This window comes from Ascaphus truei, chromosome 6, assembly GCF_040206685.1.
Source record: "Ascaphus truei isolate aAscTru1 chromosome 6, aAscTru1.hap1, whole genome shotgun sequence".
Classification (NCBI taxonomy): Eukaryota; Metazoa; Chordata; class Amphibia; order Anura; family Ascaphidae; genus Ascaphus; species Ascaphus truei.
The window spans coordinates 116,758,945-116,771,539 of record NC_134488.1 but is presented as its reverse complement, the minus strand read 5'-3'; the positions used below and the strand labels follow the sequence as shown (position 1 = coordinate 116,771,539).

The 12,595-nt window shown below is 43.5% G+C and overlaps 1 protein-coding gene across 2 annotated transcripts; it reads left to right on the top strand.

Annotated features, from left to right (window-relative positions):
• The first annotated feature begins 452 nt into the window (after window positions 1-452).
• Window positions 453-11,698, top strand: RCC2 (regulator of chromosome condensation 2). 2 transcript variants are annotated; one of them, XM_075605980.1, is made up of 13 exons: window positions 453-602; window positions 2,071-2,355; window positions 3,479-3,572; window positions 4,103-4,246; window positions 4,562-4,693; window positions 4,802-4,890; window positions 4,979-5,093; window positions 5,653-5,819; window positions 7,027-7,207; window positions 7,361-7,466; window positions 8,276-8,348; window positions 9,462-9,539; window positions 9,648-11,698. In XM_075605980.1, exons 2-13 carry the CDS (start codon window positions 2,098-2,100, stop codon window positions 9,750-9,752), a joined length of 1,542 nt encoding a protein of 513 aa, XP_075462095.1. In that variant the 5' UTR covers window positions 453-602; window positions 2,071-2,097; the 3' UTR covers window positions 9,753-11,698. The 2 variants fall into 2 exon arrangements, with proteins under 2 accessions (XP_075462095.1, XP_075462096.1); XM_075605981.1 differs by lacking the exon at window positions 453-602 and adding an exon at window positions 681-896.
• Window positions 11,699-12,595: the final 897 nt, after the last annotated feature.

Sequence of the window (12,595 nt, the reverse complement as noted above, 5' to 3'; positions counted from 1 at the left end):
AAGAAAACAGGTAAGTAAAAGTTGCGCGCTAAAAAATATTTTTCCGTGGTAGGTGCGCTATGGGTTCGGGGGGTGGGGGGAGAGGCCCTGCTCCTTTTATTTGTCCTGGGCCCCATGATTCCTGTTGGCGGCCCTGCTGAGAGGTTGGGAAGCTTGTAACATTTCAACTACTTGTGGGTCCAGTAAAAAGGTATCATACCACCTACTCCCTCTGCCTCTTTGTTACTACATAACATTTTAAATATTTAAAAACACTTCCAATGGTCTGATAAAAAAGAAGAAAGTACCAATGAACGTGTCCCATAAACACATTGCATTTGCATCCAACAGTTCACCATGGTCCTAGCTGGCACAACACCCCCTGTACAGCTTCCAAGTGAAGTCCTCCCTCCCTGAAGAAGGAGCTATGCTGAGATAGACAGACCTTCTTTCCCACCCTGATCTCTGACTCTTTCATCCTCTTTCTGCCCATACATGTGTTTCTGTTTTGTATAGCACACTGCCGGGCCGGCTCCTGGTGGCTGTTTGTCTGCAGGGGGAGGGGGCCTGACACAGACAGACAGTCACTCGGATCCATACTGTCTCCGGTTTTCAGTCCCCAGGTAACTGATCTGCACCCACCCATAATATTATGTTTGCGGGTGGGGAGGTTTGATGTGGTTTGGGGAGGAGGAGGAGGTTAAGGTAGAGTTGCACATAAAAGTGATTGCAAGACGTGATGGATTAAAAGGAGAGGGGAGTGGAATAAGGGGAAGTGAAGGCGGATCCACGTGGTGCCATAGGAGACAGACAGAGATCCTATTGTTCCCAATCAATTAAACAGGCAGGCAGAAGCAGCAGCTCCTTGACAAAGGGGTAACATTTTACACCCCTCCTTTGGATTTTGGGACACTTTGGTAAATAACTTTTTTTTGTTTTGTTTTCCCCTTTTATATTAATCTGGGGGCAGGTAACGGGTTTGGGTTATTTGGGGGCATTTTTATGTCTTTAAGGGGGCAGTGCTGGGCAGCCTCAGGGGTCAGGGGCCTAACAAAGAAAAGGCTGATTGAAGGGAAAATGCAGCTTGCCAAAATGAATATTCTAAGGGGTTCCTGTTTTTAGAGTATCTTTTATATTTTGATCTAAATGTAATATAAGAATTGTGTGTGTGTGTATATTTTTTTTTAAATGACTAAACAAAGATTTCATGTGAAAATATATATACAAAAATATATATATATATATATATATATATATATATATATATATATATATATATATATATAATTATACACGTGTATATATTCACATGAAATCTTTTGGTCATTTTAAAATTTAAATTAAACTTGTGTTTTTAAATGCATGTTTTGTTTAGAAAATTGGGAATGGATAAAGTCTCTTAATTATGCTCAGATGATATAAAACAATTAGGGGTTGGTGGTTTCTGGGGTGTTTTGGCGGAGTGTGGTTTTGAGGGGTGATGTTTGGGTTGCCCTGGTTTTTTTTTAAGTGGATATAATTGGTGTTTTTAGGGGAAGAGTCGTTTAAGTGTAAATGTATAGGGGGGTGGATGTGTAAGGTTATAGGATTTAATTTTTATAGTGGAAGAGGGATCATGTATACATGAATATATGGTTTTGGGAGAGTATGTATAGGGTTTTATTTTTATAGTGGAAGAGAGATCATGTATACATGTTTATGGGGTTGGGAGAGCATGTATAGGGTTTTATTTTTATAGTGGAAGAGGGATAATGTATACATGTTAATAAGTAATACATAATACATAATAAGCTGCTGTATCTCACACTTCTTGCAGCCTGCCTCTTACTTTTTGTGTGCCTCTGTTTATTTCATTTGCATCTATCTGCTTCTGATTTATTCCGTTTCCTTTCTTACTATTTCTTTTACACTTTATTTTCTTAGGTTTTGGGGTAATTTCCCGGGGTTTGCGCTTTCTTTCTTTGTATACCTTTTCTGCCTTCTCTTCATACACAGCAGTTTTTCTTCCCCCCCCCCTTTAGTTCTTTTGCCCCCCTTAGTTCTTTTGACTATGAAACTGTTTCATGCTGTGGGTTTTAATATCGTCTCTAGTGAGGTTTCAACCGGAATTTGGTTATCATGCCGAGAAAGAAGGTGACCCAGAGCTCCGGTCCCGGCAACGGAGCGGCCCGGCCTGGTGGCAGGAAGAAAGCCGCGGCGTCGGGTAAGAAGAGAAACCGCGATGAGTTCAGCAGCGACGAAGACGATCTGGACGGGAGCCCGGGGTCTGACGGGGGATTCCAGGCCCAAAACCACAAGCGAGGCGCCGGCAAGGGGGCCGGCAAAGGACCAGCTGCCGTGGTTGTCAATGAGCCCGAGCACAGCAAGGAAAAAATTGTAAGCCATGGAGAAGAATAAACAGCGCTGAATATGTTGCCATTGATACAGGACTCATAAGTAATCCTGACATTGGTAATTCATCCTGTGTGATGCAGCAATATTGGTGCGCTCCATGTATTACAACATCTATTTTAAAATACAATTTTTTTTAACTAAATTGCATCACCTGTTGCCTAATCCATTTAAATTGACAAAACTACTTCAAGATAGCAGAATAGTTCTGTGTGTGGTGTTGTGAGGTCTCATTAAATGCACCATAATATTACTTATATTTGACTTGAGAACTTTTTTAGGCTTTGTTTTTGATAAAGAATTTATCAAGAAATTGATAATTGATAATTGGTGATTTTTTTTTTTTTTAATGTATTTTTTGTTAATTTGGTTAACCTGACAGAAGCCAATAAATTGCATTAACTTTGTGTGGCAATTCTATGATGTAGCAAGTGCTTCATCTAAAGTGTGGGCAACCTACATAGAATAATGGGTCTTGAATGGTCATAATTGGGTGATTTAGATGGGCAATTTTCTGAATCTATATGATTCAAACTGTATACTGCATCTTCTCCTGAGGCTTTTCAAATGGCAAGAATAACTACCTTTAATCTGGTTCTCTAGTTGCTGATAATAGTTTGGTTACCCCAAATTGACTTCTATAGTTGGTGCTTGACATACGATCCGTAGAACGGCTTATCCGCCGCTCACCGCCGCGGATTAACATGGATTCACAATCCGGTGGTCCGCTATCCGACGGCGGTTTGCGGGAGGGTTTCTGAAGGATAACCGAGGACTGCTTGTATATGCTTCTGAAGGTCTAATAATTGTGTGAAATAATCATTCCTGTTGTGCAGCTATAAGCAGCTCCAGATATTTAATATCTATGCTTTCACTTAACTGCATCTCTCGTATGTATTGTCTTAACTGAGGCATTAGTTTTGTAAGCCGTCACAGATAATGTTACACATGATTTATATTCACAAGCGTTGTGACTAAAGACCCAACACTATTGCGCTGATTCCATATGTGACTATCGTCTCTTTTCGTCCGAAATTCCACACTGAAGTCCATGAAGGTTATGTATGCTTCCTGTTAGTTTTACCAAGGGCTAAATCCTATCTTGCAGAAACTTGAAGGCTCCAAGGCCAAAGGCCAACTTCTAGTGTTTGGAGCGACCAACTGGGACTTGATTGGACGTAAAGAAGTGCCTAAACAGCAAGGTACACTTTCCTTTATTATAGCAATGCACCGCGACTGAGGTTCGAGCGTCTTATTCTGATCTTATGTCCATCTGGTACCAAACTCTGAACTTTCATGGTTTGCTCCGGTACTGATGCTAAGCTCAGAGTTTCAGATCACTCGTGAGGGGAAATTGGCTGTAAGCTCCCTAACTTACTGTATTCTAGTATATAGTAACGATAACGTATATGCTTATCATTTTTTTGGGTATTCATGAGTACACCCACTATTCTGGTTTGGTCATAAGGCCTTGACTAAAGGAAAATAATTGTGTTGGGCATTTTTAAACTTGGTTAATTAAGCTAATTTTTCGTTTGTTTGTCCCACATCCTCCTCCGAGGAAATTTTATATAACTTTGACTAATTCACTTCTTGTTTGTCTGCAAATATGGATTGCTGGTTTCAGTTATTATGTCGCCACATGATCCAGGGATGAGGCTTTTGCATCTCTTCTGTAATTGGTTTCATTTCACTATATGACTTCCTCTTGTTTTTATTCTGTTTCCTTCAGCTGCTTACCGCCACTTGGGTCAGAACCTTTTGGGGCCGCATAGGTATGGCTGTCTGTCGGGCATACATGTCCGAAGTGTGGCCTCCGGACCGTGTGCCGCACACAGCGTGCTCATTACCACCGAGGGGAAGATCTGGAGCTGGGGTATGTGACAGAAGCATCATCCTCTAGTATTAATAGCTCTGCAGCATACTGGAAGTACCTATACGTTTAATGAAGGCCGTTATACGAAGAGGATTCTTTAACTGTTGTATGCTAACCGTGAGACGTTGGGGCAGTGACTTTTCAACAGGGGTTCCTAGGAACTGTATAACTTTGCAGTGATGACTTCTTGTCATACGAGAGCCTGCCTTGATCATGCACTGAATATTATTATTATTGGGAAAGACTGACAGTGATGCGGTTATGTCTTTTCTTGGTACTTTACCGACCGTTGTTCCTTTTCGGGGTATTTTCCAGGACGCGATGACAAGGGGCAGCTAGGACATGGAGACACCAAGCGGGTGGATGCCCCTAAACTCATTGAGAGTCTGAAGGCGGAGGTGTTTGTGCATGCGGCATGTGGACGGAACCACACACTTGCCCTGACGGGTAAGTGTTTGAGAGCAGGTCCTTTCCAGGGTGACCTCTTTGGATGTGGTTGGAAGTTGTCTGCGGTGTTATACCTCATACCTTTTACCTTTCTTCTCATCTTTCCAGAGACTGGATCAGTTTATGGTTTCGGAGAGAACAAGATGGGTCAGCTTGGTCTGGGAAACAAGACTGATGCTGTGCCAAGTCCTACACAGGTAATGTCCATCCCTTCACCATCCTCTCTACGTATCTCCCCCCCCCCAGTTACTTCCTCGGTGACCGGACTTGTTTGTTTTTCCTTAGATCCTGTATAATGGACAGCCCATCACCAAGGTGGCCTGCGGGGCTGAATTCAGCATAATTATGGATTGCAAGGGGAACATATATTCTTTTGGCTGCCCGGAATATGGACAACTGGGTATGAACTATTTCTGCACTGCACAGTAGCCAGACACCTTCTATCCTAATCCCATGCTAGCCTTTCTAGTGTTTGAAAAGTTTAATATCTCATCCAGGTTGTAAAGGTCTTGAAACAATGATCTGTTTCATGGTAATATAACTAACTAGATATGGCTATTGTGTATTTTGCTAGTTGAAGTGCTTAAATATTACTATAATTATCTGCAATGTTAGTTGATACATAATGAACTTTAACCCCCCCCCCCCCCCCTGAAATACTTTGTGTATTCTAATATACATTTTTGTGGACTGCTTTTATTAGTGCACAAATCACACCAGCATTTCTTCCTTCGGTTAATCTCCATATGGCCCTTTGGGAAAGCAGTATGCGTTGTATATTCTGGGGTTGTTGCGCTGGTGTGAGATGGACACTTGGACCTACATCTGAAAAGTTGTAACTTTATAAGCATGGAGGTGCCACATTAACCGTTTTTCCCTTTCTTCGAAGCTTTGTATGTGCGAGTCTCTCTTTGTTCTGCATCGTAACATTTGGTTTGTTTTCTTTCTTACACCTGCAGGGCACAACTCTGACGGAAAGTTCATTGCTCGTGCGCAGCGCATCGAGTACGACTGCGAGCTGATAGCACGCCGAGTCGGCATATTTATAGAGAAAACCAAGGACGGGCAGATTCTGCCTGTGACTAATGTGGTTGTGAGAGATATTGCTTGTGGTGTCAATCACTCGGTAAGGCCCCAGTCTTGTCACCACTCCTTCCAAGCCCCTAACTTACAGGTTTGAAGTCTAGAACACAAAGTATCGAGGCCGAGGCAAAGGCTTGCTTATAAAGGATGTAATAGGCCATTGTAGACAAGCTTTTGTCTGCGCTGAGCAGCCTCTATTTGACAAAAGCTGCTCTGTTTGGCCAAAACGCCAGTCCACAATCGCTTAATAATTTTTAAGCAAGTCTGTGTACTCTTTGCTTCTATACTTTATCTGCATCTTGAGGACCATATACAATGGCCGCCGACAGCCACGTCAATTACACCTCTCTCTACGTCTATTCTAAGAGGCAGCACTCCACTCTGGTAGTCCATAAGCTAATTGGAAAATGAGTGCAACATTTTACTTCGATTTTAAGAGTTAACGTGGATGATTTGATTTAATGAGTATTTTTTTTAAAAAAAATTGTAAAATGGAGCGCTCCAAATAAAGAGAAATAAATATGGAAGAAAATATAAGAAAGATGCAAATATGTCTGCACCTGACCACGGGGTCACTCCCCCACAATGTTGTGCAGTCCAGGGAGGGTTCTGCCACTATTAGGCTGTGTTTTGTGTGTTTTGTGTGTTTTGCATTAGTTTATTTATTTGTACTTTGTGCACTTTATTTTATTGAGGGGGGGGGGGGGTTGATACTTTGTGTAGTATGGTTTAATAAAACAACTCCCCATCTGCCTCCTGGGTGAAGATTGCACATCATATCAGTATAGAATGCCAAAGCTTTATACATCTTTTATTTGTATTCACATTTGGCTCAATTTTGATCTCCTTGTGTTAAGTCTTGTATGTGTTCTTTAGCCCTGGGGTCCTCAACTCCAGTGCTCAAGTGCCTCTCCCCCCTCCCCCCTTTTAGCACAGGTGGCTCAGTCTGGGGGGGCTTGAGCACTGGAGTTGAGCACCGCTGGTCTAGCCTAAAGTGAGAGCCAATGTTGTGTAAGTGACATTGACACCATCTCTCGTGTCTCAGGAACGTGACCCGGTTCTGTACGGTGCAATGCTTTGCTGCCCTCTAGCAGGAAAACACTGAATTGGCAGTTCTGTTTTCATGTAAAGAATAGTGGTGCAGGAGGGGTGTATCACTGCACAGTATTGCCACGCCTCTCCAGCAGCAGTAAGCTGATTGATTTTGGACTTGAGGGACAGTATGCTAAATAGCTTCTCCTTTCGCGCAGCTGGTGCTAGACTCTCAGAAGCGCGTGTTCTCCTGGGGGTTCGGAGGGTATGGCCGGCTGGGACACGCTGAGCAGAAGGATGAGATGGTGCCACGTCTGGTAAAACTTTTCGACTTCCCAGGCCGTGGAGCTGCCCAGATCTACGCTGGAGCCACCTGCTCTTTTGCGGTCAGCGAGATGGGTGAGTGCTGTGTGGGAATGGTGGTAGAAGTTGTCATTTGGGGTGCCACCTGCCTTTCTTTAGCGGTCTGTGCGCAGTCATGCGAACTGTTGGGATCTCAACACAGCACTTAAAAAGGATATGTGTTTGACTGTACATCTGGTTTATTTCTAGGCGGATTGTTCTTCTGGGGCGCCACGAACACGTCCCGTGATTCCACCATGTATCCGAAAGCTGTGCAGGATCTGTGTGGGTGGAAAGTGAGAAACTTGGCCTGCGGGTGAGTGTGTCCAGGGGAGGCTTCAGCACTGACCATTTTATGGCAGGGCTGTCAAACATGCGGGTCGGGTCGCTTCTGTCTGGCCTACAGACCAATATTGATGGTACCGGGACAGAAGAGCTGGTGTGGGCGAGGAACCTGTGCTACCGCCTCCATGCTGCTCCCACACCAGCCTTCAGCAGGAGCTCTCACGAGGCTTGCCAGGCCAATAGCTGTGTCTTATTGGCATTTGTGCGTGATCCTGCTGCAGTCAGGTGCGGGGGAGCAGCATGGAAGAGGCAGTACAGGCTTTCCAGGAGATTTATTGATTTAGGTATACCGTCATTTGTGCCAGTTTTCAACCATAACCCTTTAGTAGTGGAGTCCTTCTAATATACATCGATAAAATCAGTAGGAACACCAAAATATATAATTTATCTGGAACTTTGCACCATTTATCTATGACATTTTTAGCAGTGCCATACAAAGGAAGTGAAGACCATAAAAAGTCTTTACAAATGAATATGAATGAACGCCAGATAACATAACCGGTTCAGGTCCCTGCTCTGAGAAACTTATATTCTAACTTACTTGGCTACCGCAGTGCTCTGGTAACAGTCGCCGGCTGCATGAAGCCGGGTACCAAGTTATTGAACGGGTCAGCGCCAGCATTGTACTTCCCAGTGACTGTGTGTAAAATGGTATTTATGACTAAAGTTATCCCTACAAAATGTCTAAATATAAATAAATATTTTGCTAATCCTTATGCTTTCAAATATATGTACAGGACTGCGCTATATTATTGGACTGTATTATTTCCCCCCCCCCAGGAAGAGCAGTACCCTAGTGGCAGCCGATGAAAGCACAATCAGCTGGGGGCCCTCCCCGACATATGGCGAGCTGGTAAGTGTGGTCAGGCACGTGTGCAAGACTTTCAGAGACGGGCGCTATACATACACTACAGTGTCAGCATAACGTAAAATATACGGTTTAATTTCCATGGTTTTATTTTCTATTTAACCACTTGCTCCATTTTTTTTCCATCCTGGTCACTTACTGACATGTGGAACTGTTATAACTTCCCATTTGTCCTTTTGTAAGTATATTTTTGTATCTGGTGGCGATGTATGCAGCACTTTACAAAAAAAAGGCAATACAGAGAATATTGTATTCTAATACAAATAATTGCAACAAACAACAAATGAGACCGCGGCAAAGGAAATTTCTGCCCCAGGGTGATTACAATCTAAATGTTGCAATATTATTATTTTAGCACTATTGTGATTATTCTAATAACTCACACACGGGTTCAGCGGTAACAGAACATGCACATGATAACAATAATGAATTTATTGTGATAAATGCCCAGTAAAAAAACGAAATCGAAAAATGTTTTTTTTTTTTTTTTAAACATAGGATGAATGCAGGGGGTCTGCGGAGCGGAACCCCATTCATTTCAGTTCTGGGGACCCCCTGCTTCACGAGAAACCTCTGTAAGGGAAGCTGCTCCGCTACCAGCGTTCATATGGCCGAGTCTCGAAACTCGTGGGCCAATAGGAAGCTGAACCTGACTTCACAGCTCCCTATTGGCCAGCTTTTAAGAGGGAGGTTACCAGCAGGATTCCTGTGCGCGCGGTATACATGCTGCAGCTTTGTCGTAGAGCTCCGGCCGGCTCCAGTCCCCCACCCCCCGAAGAGTTACCAGCCATTTTTATCATGGCAATACCACAATCATACTGATATATTTTCCAAACATAGGTCGCTCTACATCATTTCAATTCTTACCATGGGTACCAGCTCCCAAAAATCCCTTGATGAAAAATGTTGTTTGCTGTGCTTTTTGGGGTTTATTAATTTGGAACAAAAATTACATGGTTGTTTATCGTAGCTTTTTTGTGACACTTCAAACATGCTGAAGGTGTCCCAAAGGCTGGGTGCGATGTCACAGAATGTAGCTAAGTGAAACTGAACCGTTGGCAGGTGGTTGTGAATAATTTGGTCATTTTGTCAACTCAGGGCTACGGGGACAACAAGCCAAAATCCTCCACTACAGCACAGGAAGTGAAGACTCTGGACGGCATCTACTCTGAGCATGTGAGTGTTCAGGATACGCGCGTGGTCTGCCTGTTGGTGTTGCTTCACGTAACCATGCTCTGAGGAGTTTGCACTGGACTAACAGCTTGCTTTTCTCTCCTTCCTCAGGTTGCAATGGGATATGCGCACTCTCTAGTGGTTGCACGTGATGAAACCGAGCAAGACACAGAAAAGCTAAAAAAACTCCCAGAATACAATCCGCGCACCCTCTGAGAGGAAGACGGGGGGCCAAGATGCAGCGGGGATGCAATACTCCAGCCGCTCCTCTCCCATCCCTAGTGACCCCTCTCAGTGCTGCCTACCACATACTGTGGCTCCTTTTTAGCACTAAAAGGGTTAAGGCAGCTGCAACTCCAAGGGTACTGGGACGCTGCTCCTGTTACATTCCTCTCCGATTTTGCCCTCTCGGCTCTCATTTCTCCAAGAAAAGAATGATTCTTTTGCTTCTTGGCCCCTAAAACCGTTTTCCATTTTCACATTTCAGTGGAGATACGTGCGTCTGATCGGAAGACGGGGGGGGGGAAAAAACCTTTAGCGCAAGTTTGCATGGGAGAAATAAATAAATGAATGGACCTGATGCCATGGAGCTAGACTGGTAACTTCCTCCAACATCTGCTGCTTGTACAAGCTACTCTTGCATCTGCCAAGCCCCTTGGTATTTAAGATCCCTACGGAGTCTTCTCTTCACCTGTAATGGGGCAGGCAGTAGGTGGCGGTGTTACAACCCAGTCCTGCCAAAAAAAACAAAAAGCAGAAACCTGTTACAGAGTTGGGTTCCAAATAATGTTTTGTTTTGTACGGAACCGGTGCCTTGTGAATGAGTGTTACTGAACAGTGTGTCCGGACCTTCCATTCCAGCAGTGCTGCACTCGCGGTGCCTTTCCATTACGGTCCGGTGTTCTGTGTGCGCACACGGTGCTCTTACATTCCGACAGCCTGTTGCCAGCCTTGTTGTTACATAGCCGTTATTCAGCTTGTTTTTCTGTTTTATCTTTTTAGTTATTGTTGGGAGAAAAAAAAAAAATGAAGTGTGAAATTTAAAAGAGAAAATAATCCTGCTTGCTCAGAGAGGTGATATTCTGCGCCATTCATTCATCACTCCTTATAACATGTCAGCCACATGGTCTTTTGGAAAGGACTTGTAAGCCAGGCGTATGTCATTCAGTGGCTGGTAACTGTTTCTTATTGCGTACATGATGCTTTAAAGCTGCAATTGACTAGGGAGACGCCCCTTGCCAGCCATGCACACGTGAGTGATGCATTGTAGTGTCTGTACAATCAAATTGTTTTCTGGTTGAGCCCTGAAGCAGACTTTTGCCAGGTTAGTCATATATACTTTGTGGTTACAGCCCACATTTGTCCTCTGCCCCACCGGTAATACATCTCTCACTGCAGTAGGTAGTTTGCGCATTGTTTTTAGAAGGAGCGAGTCCTGTAATTACAGGAAATGCAGAACCATAGAGATCTATGGTCTATTTTGGGCGAAGGTTCTTAAAATAGGAGACTGCGGAGGTGTGGAAATGCGTGGTCATAACTGGCATTGCTTTATATTCTAGCACGCTAACTTCCATGCTACGCACCCACAACTGCTTCTGCAGGTTCCTCTAGTGTAGGAGAGTCAAACTCCGTCCTCAACGGTTACCGACAGGCCAGGTTTTATGGCTATCCCTGCTTCAGCACAGGTGGCTCAATCAGTGGTTCTGCCTGTGCTGAAGCAAGGATAGCCATAAAACCTGGCCTGTTGGTCACCCTAGAAGATGGAGTTTTGACACCCCTTCTTTGGGTTAACCCTTTCACTGCTGGCCTTTTCCAGTAATTCATCTCCAGCAATGAAGAGGTTAAGTGTGGAAGATATTCCCCTCTCTGCCTCCACCCCCATATATATATATATTATTTTTTAACTGCAGATTTTCTGCTTCAGTCTGGGAGAGGTGATCTGGTGCAAGGGGTGTGGAATGATGTGCCCCTGCCGTGGCTGCACTGCGTTCTGACTGGTGGTGGGGGAGGGTCCTACCCCAGCCATGTCTTCCCACGGTGGTCTGGAATCCTTTTTGTGAGGATACAGGGTTTTTGGTTTACTGTTGTATTTTTTTTTTTTTTAATTTTTTTGTTTTTATATTTCTCGCGTACACGGTTTAAATAAAAGACTTCTTTGTGTACACGTTTTTTCTGTGCCCATTTGTTCTGAATCTAGGGGTGTTTGTGTTATTGGGGTCACAGTGGAACAGTGCGGGAACCCTTATGGGCGGTCACCTAGGGCTAAGATGGAACGATGTTTAATGGGGTAAAAGCTATGATGAATGCCTTTGTAATTTTGCTACTTTAAAAAATATATATTGGCCAAAGAGCAAATGGTGGAGGACAACTTGCTAGTGATAAATTTGGTGTTACACACACACACACACACACACCTGTTTATAGGACACTAAAAGTTATATGTTCACCAAGTTTAATAAAGTAATTCACTATTTTGTAAGTTCATGTACTTCTTAAGAATGGGGGGAAAAAAACCAAAACCGATTTCTGTAAGTAACTCCATTGGGAGTTACTCATCTCATTTGTTTGATCACAAGCACGTGTGTGTGTGTGTGTGTGTGTGTGTGTGTGTGTGCGCGCGCGCGCGCGCCCGTGGTATATATTGCTATACATGGGCATTGCAAACGGGTCTCCACTCAAAGAGCTTTAAATCTCATTTTGGTGCACAGGAGTGGGGTTTATGCTGGGCTCACCTGTTGAAAAAGCATTAACCTACTCCTTCAGTGGCCTTTCCATCCAACACCTGCTTATAATATTTAGATATCTCTTAATATACCAAAAAGTAGCCAGCCCCTTTTATGCAATGCAAACAGGACATATTTGCTTCCCAGAGGGAGAAGTAGAACGAGCATAGTAGTGATATCACATTTTAAAGGTATGTAGGGTAACAATTGCCATGCCTTTTTTTTTTTTTTTTTTTCAACTTTATTTTTATTAGTTTTTTGTGCATACACATCATAGCGTACAGAATATTGACAAGTGTTTCAGGTATACACCAAACTTACGGAAACAAATTACGA